The sequence below is a fragment of the Suncus etruscus genome, chromosome 2, assembly GCF_024139225.1.
Source record: "Suncus etruscus isolate mSunEtr1 chromosome 2, mSunEtr1.pri.cur, whole genome shotgun sequence".
NCBI lineage: Eukaryota > Metazoa > Chordata > Mammalia > Eulipotyphla > Soricidae > Suncus > Suncus etruscus.
Genome location: NC_064849.1, coordinates 134,868,625 through 134,891,064, shown reverse-complemented (window position 1 = coordinate 134,891,064; position 22,440 = coordinate 134,868,625). Strand labels below are relative to the sequence as shown.

Below are 22,440 nucleotides of genomic sequence, written 5' to 3'. Positions count from 1 at the left end.
CATTCAATCTCTATTTACAAAATCCCTTAGAGAATTTCCTTCCATGCCCTATTTCACCCATGAAGTATTTTTTACTAAGTCAAAGAAACTTTACTTAAGTGCTAGGACAAGTTCTATCTTTTATTCATCACTAATTACATAGGAATATGTATTCTGGGGCCAGAGAGATAGCATGGAAGTAGGGTGTTCGCCTTGCATGCAGAAGAACAGTGGTTCGAATCCCGGCATCCCATATGGTCCCTTGTGCCTGCCAGGAGCGATTTCTCAGCATAGAGCCAGGAGTAACCCCTAAGTGCTACCAGGTATGATCCAAAAACCAAAATAAATAAATAGATAAATAAATAAAGAAAAGAAAAAGAAAAAAAGAAATATGTATTCTATAATGTACCAATTAGCTATATATAAATATATATATAAATATATGGAATAAAGACAGTATAAAATATGCAATATATTGGCATCAGGGCTTCAGCAAAAGTATTCTATTGATAATTAAATTTCAAAAAAAAAAAAGGCTACTGCTAAAACTTTGCTAATTGAACAATAGTAAGGGGGTTAGAGACATGTCTGGGCTGCAGAGCTGACCCATGTTGAGTCCTTGACATTATATGTCCTCTGAACGTCACCTGGTACAGCCCCCAAAGTCCCCAAGGACAGTCATGTGTGGCCGTTTTGGACACTATGCACTATTAGGGTAGTTTAGGTGATCTCCAGCACTCCAGGGCCTGAGCAGCACCACATCCTCCATTCCTCAAGTTGAACCTCTGGCTTAGCTAGCCATGTATCCTTGGCAAGAATCTTCAAACCTTCTGAGCACTACCCAAGAGGCCACCCAATCCCCTAGCAAAAAGGTACTAATCATCATGAATAACTTCTGTCATTACAAAGCAACTTCACATATTTAAAGCATGCTCTAAAGATATTTTGAAGAAAATAATTACATAGGGAGCTAAAATGCTGCTTTCTAATCTTATGTTAAAAACATACAAACCTCTCCATCAAAAATATACACTACAAATTACCTACTAATATAACAGCTGACAGGTGAGAAGTTTAATTATAGCCACTTATTTCTACAGACAACGATATTCAATAGAGCTAAGATTACTGTTTGTAATAAAACTGAATACAGCAAATTGTTTAGAGCTTTGCATTTTATCTTAGTGTTTAGTATGTTGTAATTATACTCAAAATAATGTATCACTGCCTAAAATATATATCCTAATGTTCTATTAAAGCAAATCAAACATTCTATATTAGGCTCTTTCAATAGAATAATTATTCAACACCCCTTCAATAAAATAATTATTCAATGCTACTAGAAAATAAAAGGCTAACTGTACATAAAGTGTTTAAAAATCATATTTATAGATCAAGAAAAATAGTACAGGAGTTAAGGTACTTGTACTGCAATCAGTTGAATCCAGTTTCATCTCTGGTACCCTAAATATAGTATCCTGGGAGTACCCAGGAGTGATACCGAATATAAAGTCTGGAGTAAGCCTGAGAACTGCAGTGTGTGTTCCAAGAACTAAAAAAAAATTACTTAACTAGTTAATAAAACAATAATATGATTTTGTTATTACATGGTATTACTTTAGAAAACAGTCATGAGCATGGATAAAGGCATTTGCCTTGCATATCACAAATAACAATTCAATCACCAGCACTGCATAGTATATCCATAAGTACTCTTGGGTAGATCTAAAATTTCCTTAATAAAAAAACTAAAAATAAAATTAAAAGGCAGTTAGGGAAATAACTACACTAACCACTATCATGATCATCTTAATGAGTGAGAGAAGTAAAATGAGGCAGAGGGGGGTCACTGGTGGTGGGAATGGTGAAGAGGGGTGTTCTGTACATGACTGAAACCCAACTACAATCATGTTTGTAATCATGGTGCTTAAATAAAGACTTTATATTAAAAAGTAAATAATCAAAAATTAAAAAATTAAATTAAAAGGCAGTCAAAAAATTTAAGGAGTTTTAACAGTCTTCACTTGCAAAAAACTACTACCCATGATTTTTTCAAAGCAAATGGATTTCAAAGAGAAGAATCATTACTAACTTTGAACTAAATTATAGAGACATTCCTGCCTCTACAATCATATTTGTAATCAAGGTGTTTAAGTAAAGATATTAATTTAAAAAAAGAAAAATGAATAAATATATATTGAACAATTCTATAGTGCTTAAACATGGAATGTATCCAAAAATTATGATAAAGGAAAATCTTAATGATGAAAAGATGAATTTCAGAAAACAAAATATTTGAACAAATATATAATTTATTTTATACTCACACATCCATAAGTAATACATAATCTTCACTGTCTTTTGGAATTCTACAGGAATGTCTACAGAAAAATCCTGATAAAAACAAGGTCCCACAGGAAAATTGTCAGGAAGAGGTGGCCAATTATTTTTCCTGCCTGCAAATCAAAATGGAAAAGTTATTTGTATCAACAAAAATATGTGCTTCAGATATATTTTTCAGTACTGAGCATCACAGCACTTCACACATGCAGGTCAGGTGCTTTACTGCTGAGCTGCATTCGTTGGACAATAGCCCATATGTGCTACTACCATTTTTTTGTTTCATTATAGAATATGCATTTTTAAAAGAATGTTTTGCAGAAAGAAGCATTGCATCTCTACATTTCTACATGAAAGTTAAAGTTAATATTTTTAAATGTTTTCCCTGAATATCACTATAGTATACATAAAAGAATTTTCCATTACAACACACACAAATATATAATGCTCATCAGGAACTATTTATATATAATTGAAACTAGAGATGAAAAAGAACATGTGGCTGGGGAACAAGGCAACAGTGGGGAGCATGCCATGTGACAAGGCCTTGGGGCTTTTAACACTGGCACTGATATGAATAAGCACAAAGGCATAATATCCTATGACTGATTGTCCTAAAAACAGAAGATTTTTAAATCCCTAAAATGTAGCTCACATGTAGGAGCTATGCAATTTTAAAATCTCTACAATTTCCTCTTAATCTTAAAGCTTATGTACAATTCCTATCCAATATGGAAAGGTAAGACCAGTTTTTGATGATTATGGGCTTTCTACGGATGAGTCCATGAAGAAACAGATTAACCAATACCAAAGAATCAAGTGTGGAAATCTCAGTCTACAAAAGAAATCATTAAAAGAGTATGAAAGCCATAAAACTGTGAGAAAACATGTCAAAAGAAACAAAGACACCCGAGGAATTATAGCACCTTCAAACACTTGAAGGAAAAACAAACTTAAGCTGTAAAGAGTGAAAATGGGTTCATAGAAAGTTATACTGAAAATAATTTGCTGGAAATGGTAGCAGAAATAAAAAAGCTAAAATTAAAGCAAGTAATAAACTTTATTTAAAACAGGGTAAATATAGTAACAGCAGGTCATTTCCTCATTTTAGTTATTAAAAACTTAAAATTTTGATTTTAAATACTACTCAAAGATGAGGGCGATTTTCACACAGGGCAATAGTATAACCTATTTCATTTTCTCTAATATGCCTCCAGTATTTATCATTCTTTTTAAACTTTAAGTGGTTCCTATAGTTCTCATACTATTTAAGAAGCAGCAGGTAAGAGTGAAGAACAAAGGCTCCTCTCTCACTAGCTATGAGGTCCTAAGCCCTAAAGACTGTTTCTAGAACTATATCAACCCTTCACGGAATGATTCTAAGAGAAGCCAACCTGTAATTAACAACTTTTACTAAAATATCTTTGATGGAAATACTTGTATGTCAACCCTAAGGAAATAGGTCATATTTTAGTTACTAGCATTCTAAAAATATCAACTTAAACAATAAATTTCTTCTTTTGGGGGGAAGGGGTGTCACACCCGGTGGCACTCTGGGGTTACTCCTGGCTCTGTGCTCAGAAATTGCTCCTGGCAGGCATCTGGGATCTGGCGGCATCTGGGATGCTGGCGGAATTCAAACCACCATTCGTCCTGGGTCAGCTGTAATTGCAAAGCAAACACCCTACCACTATGTTATCTCTCTTGCCGTAAATTTCTTCTCTTATAAATGTTCTCTGCTGCAAGGCAGAAATAAGTCCTCAGTAAGTCTTTACTTATTAAGGAAGAAATCATTGTTGTCCTAGCCTTATCACTTTCCCAGGCTTCCTCATAAAGACATTATTATTCCTACTCACCCAAAGACTGAATTTTTTTCTGAAAATACTCTAGTAATCACACACTAAATAGACTTCATAGCAAATGATTCTTCATTTCACTTCACTTTGATATCATGAAAATAACCTAGGCTTCCTTAGAGTCATCACATTTCTTTTTCAATACTTATCAGATATGCTAAAAGGACAGAGACAGGTCACTTGAAACTGAATAAATCAGAGGTTAAAAGTCAAGAGCAGTCAAATATAGGGCAGAGTCCATATCTTTAGAGCTTCAACAATAGACCTGCATGTACAATCAAAACTTTCAGACTTTAGAATAAACCAAAATAATAATATTTGCATCAGTGATATTGTGATGAGTCTAATACTGTTCTAATATATCAAAAATAACCAAGATTCAAGACCTAATGATTATTAAGCAGCAATTTGCTGTTTTATTTCCTTACTAGAAAGGAAAACAAAACAGGAATTTATCTGCAAAATCAATGAGTCACAGAGTTAGAGTGGGTATGATTTAAAATGCCTACAAGTTATTTTAAATTTAAAAGTCTGAGAACACTACCATGTTGACTGAGGTTTTGCATTTCTCGTTCTCGACGATCTAATTCTGCTGCTTTTCTTTCTAGCTCTTCCTGGCGCTTCAGAAGTTCAGCCTGGGCCAAGGCATGTTCCTAAACGAAAAATAGTTATATCAGAAGCATAAAATATTGGGACACTTAGTTCATTATCTCCTATTTCCATTCTAGCTAGAAATCTTATTCAAATACTCATTTAAAAAATGAGATCACTGAAGACTAAAATTTCAAAAATTATTATGAAGACATGAGGTCTATTTTGATCTTGATCATAAAAGCTTTGAGTGTAAATGCTGAGTATATATGGACAAGAGAAAAATCTGTTAGTAAAAGTAGTAAGGCAACTGAGATAATAAAATTAAAGGGGCCTCTACACATGAAAAAACAGAATATACATAAAATATATGGAAAACAGGTGAATAAAAAATGGCAAATAAACTGTCTCTTAAGTGGCTAAATGGTAGGCAAGACCCCGCCAAATGTAAAAAAGAAATCCAATATCTTATTTTGATATTTTAAGTAGTATAGATAATGAGCTAAAACAATAAGACTTTCTTAACAATTCTAGGTAATATAACTTCTTTTGCCTTTTTAAAATACCAGGCATTCTAATCATTGGCACTACTCTTTTCTTACTTTATAATTCCTACCAGTCTCTTGCTTAGCCATACAACTCTCTCCCAATAATGTGTACTTAACTATTACTATTACTGTAATGGTATTGTACAACAAAAAGTAAAACCAAAGGCCAAAAACTAAAAACCACCTCACAATATAAAGTACAGATCAAGATGGCATTATGAATTGAACACTGTTAATAATGAAATATAACTAATGTTTCCAGCTGAAAAAGTAGATTTAGTGTTTATAAATTAGATAACCCAATTCATAAGTGAGTTAGAAATTATTTGATAAAGTTCAATGGGCTAGAGCAAATGCTTTGCATAGAGGCAGTCTAGTCAGTCTTCAGCAACGTATGGTTGTCTAAACACACCAGGAGTGATCCTTAATCTGACTCATGCTCAGTGTGCATAAACAGTAATACAAAGGCTCAACTAGCACCAACCACAGCCCCAAACACCCTTAGACAATGACATTAGTGACACCATAGAGCGATACAGCAATTATTTCAAACTGATCCTTATTGATCTAATTTTAATAATTCCACTTGCCTTTTTATTGGGAAAAAATGAAGTAAATTTGGTTGTGCCTAGGAGGAGGCAGGTTATAGCTGTGGGTAGAAAACTGGGGACAATGGTTGAAAGGACACTGGTGAAGGTCACAGTGGTGGTAGGGTTGGTATTTGAACATGTAGTGCTCAAAATGACTAGATTATGAATAATATGGTAAATAAGAGTATTGTTTATTTTTAGTGTTTTGGCTTAGGGAACAAATCTAGGGGTACTCAAGGCTGTCTCCTGGATGTGCTCAGGAATCACTCTTGAAGGTGCTCTGGGGACCATATAGAAGTATTAGGAATCTAACTAGGGTCTGCCACGTGCAGACAAATGCCTTGACCTCTGTACCATCTTTCTGGTCTCACCGAATTTTTTTAAAGTAAGAAACATGAATGGTATAAAGCAGGGGTCTCAAACTCGCGGCCTGCGGACCGTTTGTGGCCCTCCGTACAACATTTTGTGGCCCTGCCCTAGAGGAATCTTTTTTTGTTTTGTTTTTTTTTTTAGTTGTTTGGGTCACACCCCCCAATGTTCAAGGCTTACTACTGACTTTGCACTCAAGGATCATCACCCTGACTTTGCCTCCTGCGGCCCCCAGGTAAATTGAGTTTGAGACCCCTGGTATAAAGGATTGTTTTCCTCTTAGGAACTTGAGCAACAATACAGTGAGTAGGGCATTCCCTTGCATGTGACCCACCTATGCATGGATTCCCTGCACTTTTGTCCCCTGAGCACCATCCAAAGTGATATGCATGATATCCCTTCAAAACTAATATTAAAAACCACAGTCTCTAAAAGGAAAGAAGTTGTGGAGCAGGTTGGAGGGGAGGGAAACTGGGTATATTGTGGCAGAAAATTTGCACTGGTGAAGGGATGGATGTTGGACCTTGTATGACTGAAAATCAATCATGAACATCTTTATAACTATCTTATGGCAATTCAATTAAAAATTCATTTTAAAAAAAGGAAACCTTTTGGTAAAAACATTTTATCTTCATTAAAGGAAAATAGAAAAGTGAAAAAATATTTAAAGAATTATTTTACTCTTAAATCATGTTACTAATATTGTCATTTCCCATAAAATTCACACATCTAATATACACTAACCTTTGCAATCTGTGTATAAGCTGGATGTTCCTCCGTTGGTTTCATTATTGCTGGCTGAGTACTAGGTACATTAGGCATTTTCACATTGCCAGGTGGAGGCTAAGAAGATTTTAAAAAGAATAAATCACATCAACACAAATATACAACTTTAACATCTCATAAAAGATAAAATCACCAATAAAATCAACAAAATAAAATGCTAGAAACTGCTTTTCATCCCCTCTTCCATTCTTTTAATAGTCAAGTGTGTGACAAGAAGTGACAAAGGATTTCTTAAGCTTTCCTTCATTTCCTTCAACTTCTTATATCTTGATTCCACAATCTGCATGAAACCTCTAATACTACACCACAAGCACTCTCATACTCCAGGATACTGCATCTAATAGATAAAACCTTTTAAGGATTACATTTTCAAAAACTACAAAGAGGTGAGCTTCATATCGTGAGCCGGTCCTTTGTGCAGTTAGAACACTAACAACCACCATGACAATGTTAATGAGTGAGAGAAGTAGAATGCAAACGCCACTGTGCTATCACTCCGGTCCCACTTTGTCACCTTTTGATAGATCAACCAGGCTACAAGTAGGTTAAACAAGGATATATTGACTTTGGGAAAAAAAAAAATAGAAGAAAGGAACTAAGTAGATATTTAGGGCTTTTTATCCCCAAAAAGCCAAAATACATATTCTTCTTCAAAGCACATGGAACATCCTCCAAGAGAAACCACATAGTTGGCCATAAAACATTACTCCATAAAATTAAGAGCATAAATGGCTGAAGAGATAGCATTTGCCTTTGCACACAGCCGACCAGGGACAGACTCGGGTTCGATCCCCAGCATCCCATATGGTTAATAAAAGGAAAAATAATAAGATGATCATCAGATGCAGAGAGAGCATCTGATAAGATCCAGTGCCCATTCATGATAAAAATTCTCAACATGGGGCCAGAGCAGTGGTGCAGTGGTGGGGCATTTTACCTTGCACACGGCTGACCTCAAATGGACCGCAGTTTGATCCCCCAGTGTTCCATATGGTCACCCCTAACCCAGGAGCAATTTCTGAGTGCACAGCCAGAAGTAAACCCTGAGCATCACCAGGTGTGCCAAACAAACAAACAAAAAACAATAAACAACATGATGTGAAATAAAGGAGAGTTTCTCAGTAAAATCACAGCTATTTCCACAATCCAGTGACAAACATTGTACTCTGTAGTGAAAAACTAAACCCTTTCTTCTCAGATTTGGCATAAAACAAGGCTGCCCACTCTCACCACTTCTATTCAATATAATACTAGAAGTAGTCGCCATAGCAACTAGACAAAAAAAAAGGCATCAAGAGCATTCAGATAGAAAAGGATGAAGTCAAGCTCTTACTTGACATTATACTATTTAGAAAAATCCTAAAACTCTACCAAAAAAGCTTCAAGAAACAATAGATTGGTGTAGTAAAATGGCAGGCTACAAAATTAATATACAAAAATCCATGGTTTTTCTATATGAAAAATGAAGAGACATTAAAAAATAATCTCATTCTGTTACAATCTGGGGACTTGAGGGACAAAGTAATTGTACATGGATTCTGTTTTATTTATCTTAATGTTCTTTGGATGAAATTTCAAATTTAAGATATCAGCAAGGGGACTTCTGAGAATTATGTTATGGATTGTCCTTCCACTGTAACTTTACCTTGTCCTCTTTCTTTGCATCCTTGTTCTCATAATTAAAAATAAAAAAATTAATAAAAAAAAATCTCATTCACAATTATGCCTCAGAAAATCTCGGAATCAACGTAACTAAAGAGATAAATGAAACTAAAACACTCCTTCAAGAAAAAGAGGGCATAAAAAATGAAAACATATCCCCGTTCATGGAATGGTAAGATTAACATCATTAAAATGGTAGTAATTCTAAAAGCACTGTATAGATTTAATGCAATCCCTATAAGGATATCCATGACATTTTCCAAAGAAATAAATCAAACACTTCTGAAATTCATAATAAAATTCACAATAAAATGAAATGAAAATAAAATAAAATTCACACATAATGAAATTCACAATAAACCTCTGCAAATAGCTAAAGCAATCCTTGGGGAAAAAAAGATGGTGTCACTTTCCCCAACTTTAAACTGTACTATAAAGCAGTCATTAAAACAGTATGGTATTAGAATAAAGAAAGACCCTCAGATCAATGGAATAGACTTAATTATTCTTAGACTGGCTGGCCTTCAAGTATATGATCATGTAATATTTGATAAGGGGCAAGAAATATCTCGAGTAAGGAAGCCTCTTCACAAATAGCGTTGGGAAAATTGGTCGATTGACCATGCAAAAAAGTAAACTCAGATCTCTCTTTATCACCATGCACAAAGGTCAAATCAAAATGGATTAAAAACCTTGATATCAGACATGAATCCAAAAGGTACACAGAGGAAAACATAGGCTGAACACTCAATGCATTGAAGCTAAAGGCAACTTCAAGGATGAAACACCCAAGCAGAATCAAAAATAAACAACCAGGACTACATTAAACTAAGAAGCGTACCTCCAAGGAAACCAGGACCAGCATATAGGTGAAAACTATTCTCTCATACACATTTAATAAGGGGTTAATATCTAAAATATACAATGCACTGGTAGAACTTAGCAAGAACAAACATCTAACCCCATCCAAAAAATGGGAAGAAAAAATGAAGACATTTTCTCCAAGAAAACAGATGGCTAAAAGACACCTGGGGAAAAAATGCTCCACACTATGAGAGAGAGAGAGAGAGAGAGAGAGAGAGAGAGAGAGAGAGAGAGAGAGAGAAAGAGAGAGAAAGAGAGAGAGAAGAGGAGAGGAGAGAGAGGAAGAGAGAGAGGGAGAGAGGAAGATGAGAGAGAGGGAGAGAGAGAGAGAGAGAGAGAGAGAGAGAGAGAGAGAGAGAGAGAGAGAGAGAGAACCAGGAGTAATCCCAAAAAACTGATGTAATCCCAAAAACAAAAAAACAAAAAAAGGCAAGAAATAGTAAAAATACTTGCCTTTACTTGGCGCTAAAAAAAAAGGGGGGGGGGGAGATCTTCCCTGAAAATTCCTAATTATACCCCTAACAAATTGCAGAATTGGGGCCAGAAGTCACATATAAACATAGGCAGAAACTACACTAAAATAAAATCTTCATATCATAAGATCCCAGGTTTGTAGTGACACCTCAGCTCCCTAGAATAGCATATAAGTGGTCAATTAACATATCAAAGAATTCAGCATCATTAGCCAACAGAAAATTGCAAATCAAAATCACACAGAGGGGGCTGGAGAGATAGCATGGAGGTAGGGCATTTGCCTTACATGCAGAAGGACTGTAATTCAAATCCTGGCATCCCATATGGTCCCTTGAGCCTGCCAGGAGCAATTTCTGAGCGTAGAAAGTAACCCCAGAGCACTGCCAGGTGTGACCCAAAAACCAAACCAAACCAAACCAAATCAAACAAAAACACCACTTTAATTCTACTAGGATGATTTAAGCAGATAGTTAAAGTGTTGACTAGAAAGTGAAAACTCTGGGAGATAGAAAGATTGTATGATGCCTTGCAGTCAATCAGCAGATCTGCTAATAAAGAGTACAAAATTCTACTTTGGAGAACTGTCTGGTAACTCCTTAAATGGTATACCTACATATACATGATATAACCTTACAATTCAACTTCTTTTATTTTAGTTTTTGGGCCACACCTGGCAGTGCTCAGGAGTTATTCCTGGCTCTGAACTCAGGAATCACTCCTAGCAACTCAGGGGACCTTATGGGATGCTGGGGATTAAACCCAGGTTGGCTATATGCAAGGTGGTGTACCCTACCCGCTGTGCTATTATTAACTGTATACCCAAGAGAAATAAAACACAAATCCTAACAGAATATATTATACAAATATTCATTGCATTTCAAAATTGGAAACAACCTAAATGCCAATCACTGATAATCAAATGGGAAAAGTAAATACACAACAGAATACAACAGGGTCTTGAAAACATTGTGTCAAGTCAAACTATTCACCAAAGACCACATCATATGTAAACTATTTTATTTATGTAAAAAGTACAGAATATGCAGATTTATAGAGATAGAAAGTAATCAGAGTTGTCATGGACTGGAGGGGAAGAAGAAATAGAAAGGAACTACCAAAGGGGAGGTACAGGTCAAAAGTGCCTAGTCAGTCCATAGCTACTAGGCTCTGATCTAGGAACCAGTTCCATCTGACTCACATAGGAAAAATTTCAAGGATAAGGTAGAGAAAAAAAGGTATAAAATGGTTTACTAGAGAATAGTATACACTCAAGAAATGAGTACATAAATTCTTTTTTTGTTTGTTTTTGTTGTTGTTGTTTTTTGTTTTTTGGGCCACACCTGGCGGTGCTCAGGGGTTACTCCTGGCTGTCTGCTCAGAAATAGCTCCTGGCAGGCACGGGGGACCATATGGGACACCGGGATTCAAACTAACCACCTTTGGCCCTGGATCGGCTGCTTGCAAGGCAAACACCACTGTGCTATCTCTCCGGGCCCAAATTCTTTTTTTTTTTTTTAGTAAGCTCTTTCTTTGTTGTTGTTGTTGTTGTTAACGATAAGAATTAAAGAAATATAGTAAAAACAGTGTGAGAGTGGCAATTGCTGTTTGCATAGGCCCAGCCAAATATGGGGGAAATGGAAAGGAAAAGCCTTGGCCTAAATACCTTACCCTTAAAGTATTCTGGCATCAGAGCAGCTCTGGGCTCCAGGCATACTAGGTTGTCCTATTCTTGAGTCATTCTCTGTGGTCCCAGTAAAATTTGTTCACACAATTGCTATTGTTGGTGTCAGGTTTCTGTAGTTAGAGATCCTGGTTTCTGTGCATATCCTACATCAAGTTGGGATGATGTGGAGCATCCTCTAGTTTCATCTCACTATTAGATGGCAATGTAGAGAGCCCTGCCCTGAAAGCAGGTTTTTGCTGTTGCTAAGAGGTCTAGGTGTTAAAAGAACCCTCTTTGGATTAAGTTGATGCCAGGGCAGCAGTTGGGTCTTCCCTGGTAGTGCAGGTTTGCTTCCTGGTGATGTTATAGACAACCGTGGTTGTTTCCGTAGATGGTATCCATGGTTCAGGGGTGTATGGGCAATGCCCAATTCTTCTGAGGCCTGAGCCAAGTCATTATGACAATGATCAGGGTATAAGGCCTCACTGCATTACAAAATTTGTGTTCCTATCTCTATTAGATTGTTTGCATATGTAATTGTTTCCCATTTTAATGTGCCTATGCAAAAGAGGAACAGTTCCATAAGGTATTATTGATGCATATGGGGGCTGAGGAACTAGTCCAACATTCCCAGTTACTTGTTTCTAACATAAAGAGTGTACATAAATTCTTAAAAGAATAAGCACAGGCCAGAGATAGCACAGCAGGTAAGGTGCTTGCCTTGCATGCAGATGACAGGATTCAAAGCCCAGCATCCCATATTGTCTCCCAAGCATCACCAGGAGTGATTCCCTGAGCACCACCAGGAGTAACTTCTCAGCATCATCAGACGTAACCCAAAAACAAAAAACAAAATAATAAAAGGAGTAAATAGAACTTTTTTTTTTTTTTTTTGGTTTTTGGGCCACACCCGGCATTGCTCAGGGGTTACTCCTGGCTGTCTGCTCAGAAATAGCTCCTGGCAGGCACAGGGAACCATATGGGACACCGGGATTTGAACCAACCACCTTTGGTTCTGGATCGGCTGCTTGCAAGGCAAACGCTGCTGTGCTCTCTCTCCGGGCCCAAATAGGACTATTTCTAAGTGAAACAGTTCACTACATAAAATGCTCTCAGAATCAGAGTGAGTACTCCAATAAAGCAACTCCACTTATAAGGCAAACACTTTATTAAAAGCAAGAGTACATGCATAGATCAAGAGTACAGGCATAATCCAGAGAAAGTGATGCCACTTCTAGTCTAATATCTAGGTTATGAGGTTATAAAAAAAGTAAAGTAAAAAGAAGCTGACTATACATGCTATTTCAAAGTAGGATTTTGCAGAGGAAGGACTTTGCAGGATGGTTTCAGAAGTCAAAGTGCCACCCATATACGAATCATCTTCGGTCACTTCTCAGGGAATAAGTATGGCCATTTTAACTAGCATGGCATGGATAGTGATTTTTACTATGAAAATATATTAATATATCAGTAAATAGTGAAATTAGAAGTCATCCATGGGTCTCTAAATGTTCTTGGCTGCAACCAATCTTAATTCCAACAGTTGTCTCAAACATCATTGTTCAGCATCTGTAATACACTCCTTTGGCAGAACATATTTTGCTTGTTAACACAGTATATCCAGATATGTAAAAGAGAAAGGACCAAAGGCATCTGATCAAAAATAGAAGGCTATGACAGATACTGACAAGTTAAATGATAGGTTACAATAGTTACTAGTCCTTGTGTAAGCAAAGAGATGTTTGCTTCAGAGAATAACAACGATACAGTATTAAGCTGTGCAATTAAATAGTATTTTTTCTCTGTATATAATGAGAGGTCAACTTTCTAATTCCTTCCTTGTTTGTGTCAACTGTTTATCACATTTACACTGGGTGTATTAAAGGTTTTCTTGGCAGTGGTAAAAGGATCATTTGAAATGCTGGGTCTCAAACCTGGGTCAATGGCATATAGAGCAAAACCCCTATCTTTCTTGCTCATATTTGGCAGTTTTAAAAGTATAAGTGGTTAGATATAGAACAATGGAGAAAATGCCTTAAATAAAAGCATAGATAGTTCATCAATGATTAACACCAAAAGGCATAGTATGAGTATAAAAGTTGGAAAGGCAGATCTATGTGGTATTGAGAGTCTACAGATGTTCTCTATTAATTGCTTCCATTTTCTTAGGGAATTATAAAGCTGAGAATTAGGGAAGACAACATTTTGAATATGAAAGAGCAGAATGGGCAGTTAAGTGGATAAAAGAGATTATTTTAGAGCAATACACTAGAAAAATGACTAAAAAAAGTAAATGTAGTAAAATCCAGATTACAATTATCAGTTAAGTACTGAGTCCTCTGATCAAGAGAGTAATATAAGATTAGCACAAAAAAGCAAGTATCGGGGCCGGAGAGATCGTATGGAGGTATGGCATTTGCCTTGCATGTGGAAGGATGGTGGTTCGAATCCCGGAATCCCAAATGCCTCGCGGCCCCCCTCCCTGTGCCTGCCAGGGGCGATTTCTGAGTGCAGAGCCAGGAGTAATCCCTGAGCGATGCTGGGTATGACAACAATAATAATAACAACAACAAAAAGCAAGTATAAGTCAAAGCAATGACAAGATCATTGGAAAGGTCACCAACAAAGAATACAAAATAGGATTAGTCTTAGAAAGTCACTGTGAACCAATAACAAAATTTTTAAAGAGATACAAAGGGATGCAACTCAAAAATCATAGATAACAGCATGAGTAGTGGTCTTTTGTTTTTGTTTTTGGGGCACACCCCTAGATGCTCAGTGGTTACTCCTGGCTATGTGCTCAGAAATCGATCCTGACTGGGGGGGGACCATATGGGATGCCAGGGGATTGAACCATGGTCCATCCTAGGATAGTGCTTGCAAGGCAGACCTCTTACCTCTAGTGCCACCGCTTCTGCCCCATGAGTGGTGGTCTTAATAAGAATTATCAATGAAAGTTTTTAGACAGTAAGTGGGGGGGGTATGTAAAATAGAGGGGGAAAAAGAAGTTATAAACTCTGTTTTTAACTATCTGAAGAACCAGAGATAAGCAGTAGTTTTGAGAAAGTTATAAAGAAAGAAGTGTCCTCATCTAAAGACCTAATTCCACACCATAAAAGATAAAACTCTCAGGAGAAAACCTTCAAGAATTCAAGAAAGAAAATGCAAGAGATAAGAGCAAAATACTGTAAAATCCAGGAAGTTAGAGGTACAAGAGCATATTTCCTGAGGAACCTGGGGTTTCTTGTGGAGAGAACCAACCTAAATGAAGGACATAATGAAATCAGTTCCAATAAAAAAAAAATAATAAGTTACAAAGGAACTTATATTCTGAAGGCATTTTTAACCTTTTTAAATAGGCACAAAGAGCAACACTACCTTGATATTTTTTTTCCCAACACTAATCTCAACATCTCATTTTATTCCCAAAATGGTGATTTTTGGGTTTTGTTTTTTGTGTTATTTTGTTTTTGGGCCACACCTAGTGACACTCAGGGGTTACTCCTGGCTATGTGCTTAGAAATCACTCCTGCCTTGGAGGACCAAATGGGATGCTGGGGATCGAACAGAGGTCCATTCTGGGTCAGCTGTGTGCAAAGCAAATGCCCTACCACTGTGCTAACATTCCAGTCCCTGTTTTGTTTTTGTTTAAGTTTTCAGTAACAAGTTTTGGGGCTTAATATGATCACCAGCACAGCATGTTGTTCAATCATATTATCATAGGCCTAGATTTTGGTTCTTAGATCCCCTAAAAAGACCCGTAAATAGCATGCAGAATCCTTTATCCTGGATCATGTATACTGAGGAAACCCTCAGTTCCTGGCTCTAGAACCTAGGACACATCCCTAGTGATGCTGGCCTCTTTAGTCATCTAGGTGCATCAAGTCTCAGAACATCTTCCAGGCCCATTGCACCTAGCCATGACCTCTTTTTGGTCCCATGGACCCTGAATGGCCCCAACTCCCAGCTCAAGAACCTTAAAACATGCAGACAATATATTCCCACAATAATTCTGCCCTTTCACTCACCAACACTAAGGATTATTGGATCTAATGTCTTTACTCATAACCCTGCTATTATTCCTTTGCATGGCCACTGAAATAGCATCTTAAGGGCACAGAAATCACTAAACTAACACATAATAAGGAGTAACCACTTGCTGAAAATGAAACAAATCAAATCTCAGATAAATGGAAACTAATGCTCAAATTGTAGCACTCACTTATCGTTTAAGAACAATGGAGAGAGGGGCCGGGCGGTGGCGCTGGAGGTAAGGTGCCTGCCTTGCCTGCGCTAGCCTAGGACGGACCGCGGTTCGATCCCCCGGCGTCCCATATGGTCCCCCAAGCCAGGAGCGACTTCTGAGCGCATAGCCAGGAGTAACCCCTGAGCGTCATCGGGTGTGGCCCAAAAACCAAAAAAAAAAAAAAAAAAGAACAATGGAGAAAGAACAAAATTCCCATATGCTGGCAGACAGGGGCAGAAGTGTTAGCGAATTATCAAGTTCAAATAATACCTCAAGTTCCAATGATGAGGAATTCAAATCAATCAAATTGCTATTGCTATTGGTATTGCTCCCTGCAATAGCCCTGGAAATAAAGTAATCATTGGAAGAAGAATTTGACAGACTCAAAGACGAACTGATAGATATTTCACACAAATAGAATTGAAATTGTTAAATAAACAGCAAGCCACAGTAATAGAACTTAACATGTGAAGGGGCTGGAGAGATATCATGAAGATAGAGCATTTGCCTTGCAGGCAGAAGGACGATGGTTTGAATCCCGTCATCCCAAATGGTCCCCTGAACCTGCCAGGAGCGATTTCTGAGCACAGAGCCAGGAGTAACCCTGAGCGTTGCCGGGTGAGACCCAAAAATCAAAAAAAAAAAAAAGTTTTGTTTTGCTTTATTACGATTGTGTGGTGTGCACTCTGAACCCAAACAGAAGCACAGATAAATTCACAGGATAAATACAAATTAAAAGTTAAAGGTTAAAAAACTCTGAAAGTTTTTCATGGAAGACCAAAAACAAACAAGAAAATAAAACTGGTATGGCCATTCTTATATCAAACCAAATAGCATTCAATAAAAAATGTAACTGAAGACAGTGATTGTCACTATTAGTAAAGGGAATAATAGATCAAGAAACAGTCAACATTTATGCACCAAATGAGGGCTCAACGAAGTTAATAAAACTGCTTACAAATCTAAAGAAATACCCTGATATACAATAGAACTGGGAATCGTTAACACCTCACTTTTGCCATTAGAAAAAAAATCAGATGAAGTATCAATCAGTAGAGCCAAAAGCCCTAAATAAGGAACTAAAAGAACTGGGATTGTTGGGACATATTCAAGGTTCATTTCCCCAAAACAAAAAAAAAAAAAAATCATTCTTATCTAGTGTACATGGACCACATTTCCAGGAGAGATCACATAATAGGAATAACTCAAACATATATAAAATTATAAATATGAAAATCATACAAAGTATCTGAAAATTAACCACAGAAAGAAGATAGGGAAAATTCCCAACTCTTGGAAGATGAACAAAACACTGCTAAACAACAACTGGGTGAAAGTGGATGAAATCAAGGAAAAAATTAAAAGATTCCTTGAAACAAATGAGACTGAAGATACAAGTCATCAGGCTCTATGGGCTACAGAAAGAACTGCTTTAAGGGGGAAATTTCATAGCAAAGCAGGTCTCAATCAAGAAAGAAAAAGAAAGCCCAAATCAACCATTTAAACATACATATCAAAAATCTGAAGAAAGAACAGCAAAAGAACCCAAAAATTAATAGGAGGGAAATAGTAGGGGCTGGAGAGATAGCAAGATAGCACAGCGGTAGGGTGTTTGCCTTGCACAGAGCTGATCCAGGACAGAAAGTTGTTCAAATAACGGCATCCCATACGGTCCCCCATGCCTGCCAGGAGCAATTTTTGAGCACAGAGCCAGAAGTAACCCCTGAGCCCTGCCAGGTGTGACCCCAAAAAAAACAAAAACAAAAACAAAAAAAAACAAAAAAAAAAGAAGGCAGGTAATAGTAAAAAGTAGGGCATAAATCAACAATACAGAAAAACATGAGAACAATTCAAAGAATCAATGAAACCAGGAGTTGATTCTTCAAAGTAATAAATAAAACAAATCTTTAGTTATATTCAAGAGGATAAAAAGAGAAAACCTTCAAATAAATTGGATCAGGGAGAAATGACAACTAACCCTTCAGTAATTCGAAATATAATGAGGTTACTAGGAACAATTATAAGTTCTTAAGCTGGAGAACCTAGAACAGGGGTTTCAAACTCGCAGCCCTCGGGCCATTTGCGGCCCTCCATACAACATTTTGTGGCCCTGCCCTAGTGGAATCTTTTTTTTTGTTTTGTTTTGTTTTAGTTGTTTGGGTCACACTCCCCAATGTTCAAGGCTTACTACTGACTTTGCACTCAAGGATCACCCCGACTTTGCCTCCTGTGGCCTCCAGGTAAATGGAGTTTGAGACCCCTGACCTAGAAGAAACGTACAATTTCTTAGTCACAAAAATCTCCCAAAGCTGAACAAGGAGGAAGAATAAATGCCAACCATAAGTCAGGAAATTAAAACAAGTAACTCAGACTCTTCCCAACTACAAAAGTCCTAATCCACCTGGAATTATTTTTTTTAATGATTTTTATTGTGACCAAAGTGAATCACAAATATTTCACAGTAATATTTAAGGTACATAGTGACAATGAATCAGGGCCACTCTCACCTCCAGTGTTGTCCTCTCTCCACCCGTTCCCAGCATGTATCCCATATTCCTTATTTGCCACCTGGACTGCTAGTGTAACTGCTCCCCTCTGTGTATAGCATATTGTAGATTGGGTATCGACTCTGTTGTCAGTTGACTTTGGGTTTGGTGTTTAAGTCTGATTACTTTTATTTCCACTCAATGTTCATACGACTGTTTGGACCTGGTACCCTCCATTGTCCCTCCTCAATTCATGAGGCAGAACAAGATGATTCAAGTTATGTGGTTCTGTTCGGGGAAAAAAAGAAAAAACAAACTTGGGAGGTCCACCTGGAATTCTATCAAACTTACAGATAGTGATATTGATAGTGAATTCTATCAAACCTCCAGAGATTTACTACTTTGCTCTTTAAACTCTTCCAAAATATCAAAAATGCAAAAATCTTTCCTAACACTTTCTATGAGGCTGTCATTACACTAATACCAAAAGCAGCCAGAGACACTTCCAGAAAAAAATTTTCAGAGCAATGTCCTTAATGAATATTGGTGCAAAAATTCTTTTTTTTATAATTATCTTTATTTAAACACCGTGATTACAAATATGATTATAGTTGTATAATTACAGTCATATAAAGAACACCCCCCTTCACCAGTGCAACATTCCCACCACCAATTTCCCAGATCTCCCTCCTCCCCACCCCCCCCACACCTGTACTCGAGACAGGCTTTTTACTTCCCTCATTCATTCACATTGGTATGATAGTTTTCAGTATAGTCATCTCTCCAACTGCACTCATCACACTATGTGATGAGCTTCATGTCATGAGCTTGGTGCAAAAATTCTTAACAAAATTTCGGTTAAACAATCCGACAACATATCAAAAAATTATATATCCACATCAAGTAAGATTCATCACAGAGAAGCAAGAATGATTCAACAAATGAAAATCAATTAACATTAACACATTAGTAAAAATCATATATAAATCATATATCATGCAATCAATGCAGAGAAAGCGTTTGACAATTATTGTCCACTCATGGCAAAAAAAAAAAAAATTCAACAAATGAGACGAAGAAATCTTCCACAAAATAGTAATGGCTATATTAAAAAGCCCACAGCCAGTATCATTCTTGCTGGAAAAAACCTAAAAACATTCCCTCTGAGCGCAGATACAAGACAGGATGTCCCTGGTCTCAACTTGTATTAAATATAGTATCAGAAGTCCTGGCTACAGCAATCAGGCAAGAAGTCAAATTATCTCTATTTGTAGATGACATGATAATAATATAGGAGACTCTAAAAAGAGGACAAAAGAGCTCCTAGAAACAATAAATCAAAATAGCACAGTGGCCAGCTACAGTCAATAAATAAAAAACTACCATAGTCTTATATACAAAGAATGAATAAGGGGAGAAAGCAATCAATATATTCCACTTAAAATAGCATCCTTAAACATCAAGTATCAGGGTCAGAGTGATAGTACAGAGCTTTGGACATTTGCTTTGCATGCAGTAGTCCTGGGTTTAATCTCCAACATTCTATATTGTCCTCTGAGCACGACCAGGAGTGATTACTGAGTATAAAGTCATAAATATTCCCTAAGAACTATCAGGAATGGCCCAAAATCAAACAAACAAACAAACAAAAAAAAGACAAGTATTTGTTGACTATGAAGACATCCAAGAAATAACTAAGTTTAGGGGTTGATAGCCCAAGAAGAGTGGCAAAAGAGAAAAGATTTAAGTACTCAATATGAATTAGCCTGATCACGGGCATCAACAAAGAAGCTTTACTATTTGGGGTTCTGTATTCAATCTTTTGACTACCATCTCTCCCAGAGGAAAAGAATCCACAGAGGCTGCATTAGCTTTCTCTTCCCTTCACACGTCCTTCTTTGAGATGTAAAGAACCACTTGATTTGATGAGCATTAAATAGGAATATGCCCTTCCTCTGCTTTTGATGGTCCTGAACAATAAATAAATACTGCACATGAAGAATATTTGAGTTCTATAGCTGGCCCCATGCTTTTTCTCTTGCGTCTGTCTTGTCTTCTTTCTTTCTTTTAATAATATCTTTCTTTAAGCACCATGATTACAAATATGTTTGTAGTGGGTTTTAGCCATGAAAAAAACCACCCCCTTCACCAGTGCAACCTTGCCACCACCAATGCCCCCTATTCTTCCTCCCCCATCCCCTGCCTGTATTCGAGACAGAATTCTATTTCTCTCACTCACTACAATTGTCATGATAGGTGTTAGTTATTCCTCTTAAATACACTCACCACTCTATGTTGTAAGCTTCCTATTGTGGGCCAGTCCTTCCAGCCCTCATCTCTATTGTCTTTGGGTATTATTATAATAATGTCTTTTATTTTTAAGTACCACAAATGAGTGGGATTTAAGACACAGTATCTACTATCTCTCTCCCTCTGACTTACTTCACTCAGCAAAATAGTTTCCATGTTCATCCATGTAGAGGAAAATTTCATGACTTCATTTCTTCTGACAGCTACATAGTATACCATTTTGTGTATACACTACAGTTTCTTTAGACACTCATCTGTTGTCGGGCATCTGGATTGTTTTCAGATTCTGACTATTGTAAATAACACTACAATGAATATAGGTGTGCAGAAGGCATTTTTGTATTTTATTTCTGTGTTCCTAGGGTATACCCCTAGGAATGTATATAACTGGATCGTATGGGAGCTCAATTGCCAGTTTTCTGAGCAATCTCCACATTGTTTTCCATAAAAGCTGAACAAGAACAGCATTCCCACCAGCGATGAATGAGAATTCCTTTCTTCCCATTTCCCCACCAGCACTAATTTTTCTTGTTCTTTGTGATGTGTGCCAGTCTCTGTGATGTGAGAAGGTATCTCATTGTTGTTTTGAATTTCATCTTCCTAATAATTAGTGATGTGGAGCACTTTTCATGTGCCTTCTGGCAATTTATATTGTATCTGTTCAATTCTTCTCCCCATTATTTGATAGGGTTAGATTTTTTTCCTTGTTGTCAATACCTTATATACCATAGATATTAGCCCCTTACCTGATGAATATTGGGTGAATAGCTTTTCCCATTCGATGGTGCCTTGGTATCCTAGTCACAGTTTCCTTTGAGCTGCAGAAGAGTCTCAATTTAATGTAGTCCCATTTGTTTATTTCTGCTTCCACTTGTTTGTACAGTGGTGTTTCCTCCTTAACGATGCCCTTAGTCTTAATGTCATGGAGCGTTTTACCTACATGTTCTTCTATATGCATTATGGTTCCAGTTCTGATATCAAAAGCTCTTCTACATTTGAATTTGACTGTTGTGTATGGTATTAGATGGATGCCCAAGTTCACTTATTTTGCATGTGGTTGTCTAGTTGTCCCAACAGCACTTGTTGAAGAGGCTTTCCTTGCTCCATTTTGTGTTTCTTGCCCCTTTATCAAAGATCAATTATATGCCTGGGGAACACACTCTGAATACTCCGGTCTATTCCATTGATATGGAGGTCTGTCTTTACTCCAATACCATGCTGTTTTAATGACTATTGCTTTATAGTACAATTTAAAGTTAGAAAATGTGATGCCTCCCATCTTTTTTTCCTAAGGGTTGCTTTTGCAATTTGTGGGTATTTATTCTTCCTAATGAATTTCAGTGTTCGTTCACTTTATTAAAGAAGGCTATGGGTATCCTTAGAAGGACTGAATTAAATTTGTATGATGCTTTGAGGAATATTGCCATTTTAATGATGTTAATTCTCCCGATCCATAAATAGGGTATGTGTCTCCATTTTCTTGTGTCCTCTTGAAGCAGTTTTCTTTCTATTGGTCCTTCACATCTTTAATTGACTCCAAAGTAATTGAGTTTGTGTGGCACTAATGTGAAAGGGATTGTTATTTTTTTTTCCTATAAATGTTTAAGCACCATGATTACAAGCATGTTTGTAGTTCAGTCATAAACAGAATACGCCCCCTTCATAAGTGAAACATT

At 36.9% G+C, this 22,440-nt stretch overlaps 1 protein-coding gene across 1 annotated transcript in view; it reads right to left on the bottom strand.

Moving 5' to 3' along the window:
• The window catches only part of SCAMP1 (secretory carrier membrane protein 1), an 86,936-nt gene that overhangs the window by 32,795 nt on the left and 31,701 nt on the right, over nt 1-22,440 (bottom strand). Inside the window, exons 3-5 of the mRNA XM_049766199.1 lie at nt 7,018-7,116; nt 4,720-4,828; nt 2,307-2,435 (exon numbers count right to left, since the gene is read on the bottom strand). Of these exons, the coding sequence (XP_049622156.1) occupies nt 2,307-2,435; nt 4,720-4,828; nt 7,018-7,116 (337 nt within the window). The remainder of the gene's footprint in view (nt 1-2,306; nt 2,436-4,719; nt 4,829-7,017; nt 7,117-22,440) is intronic.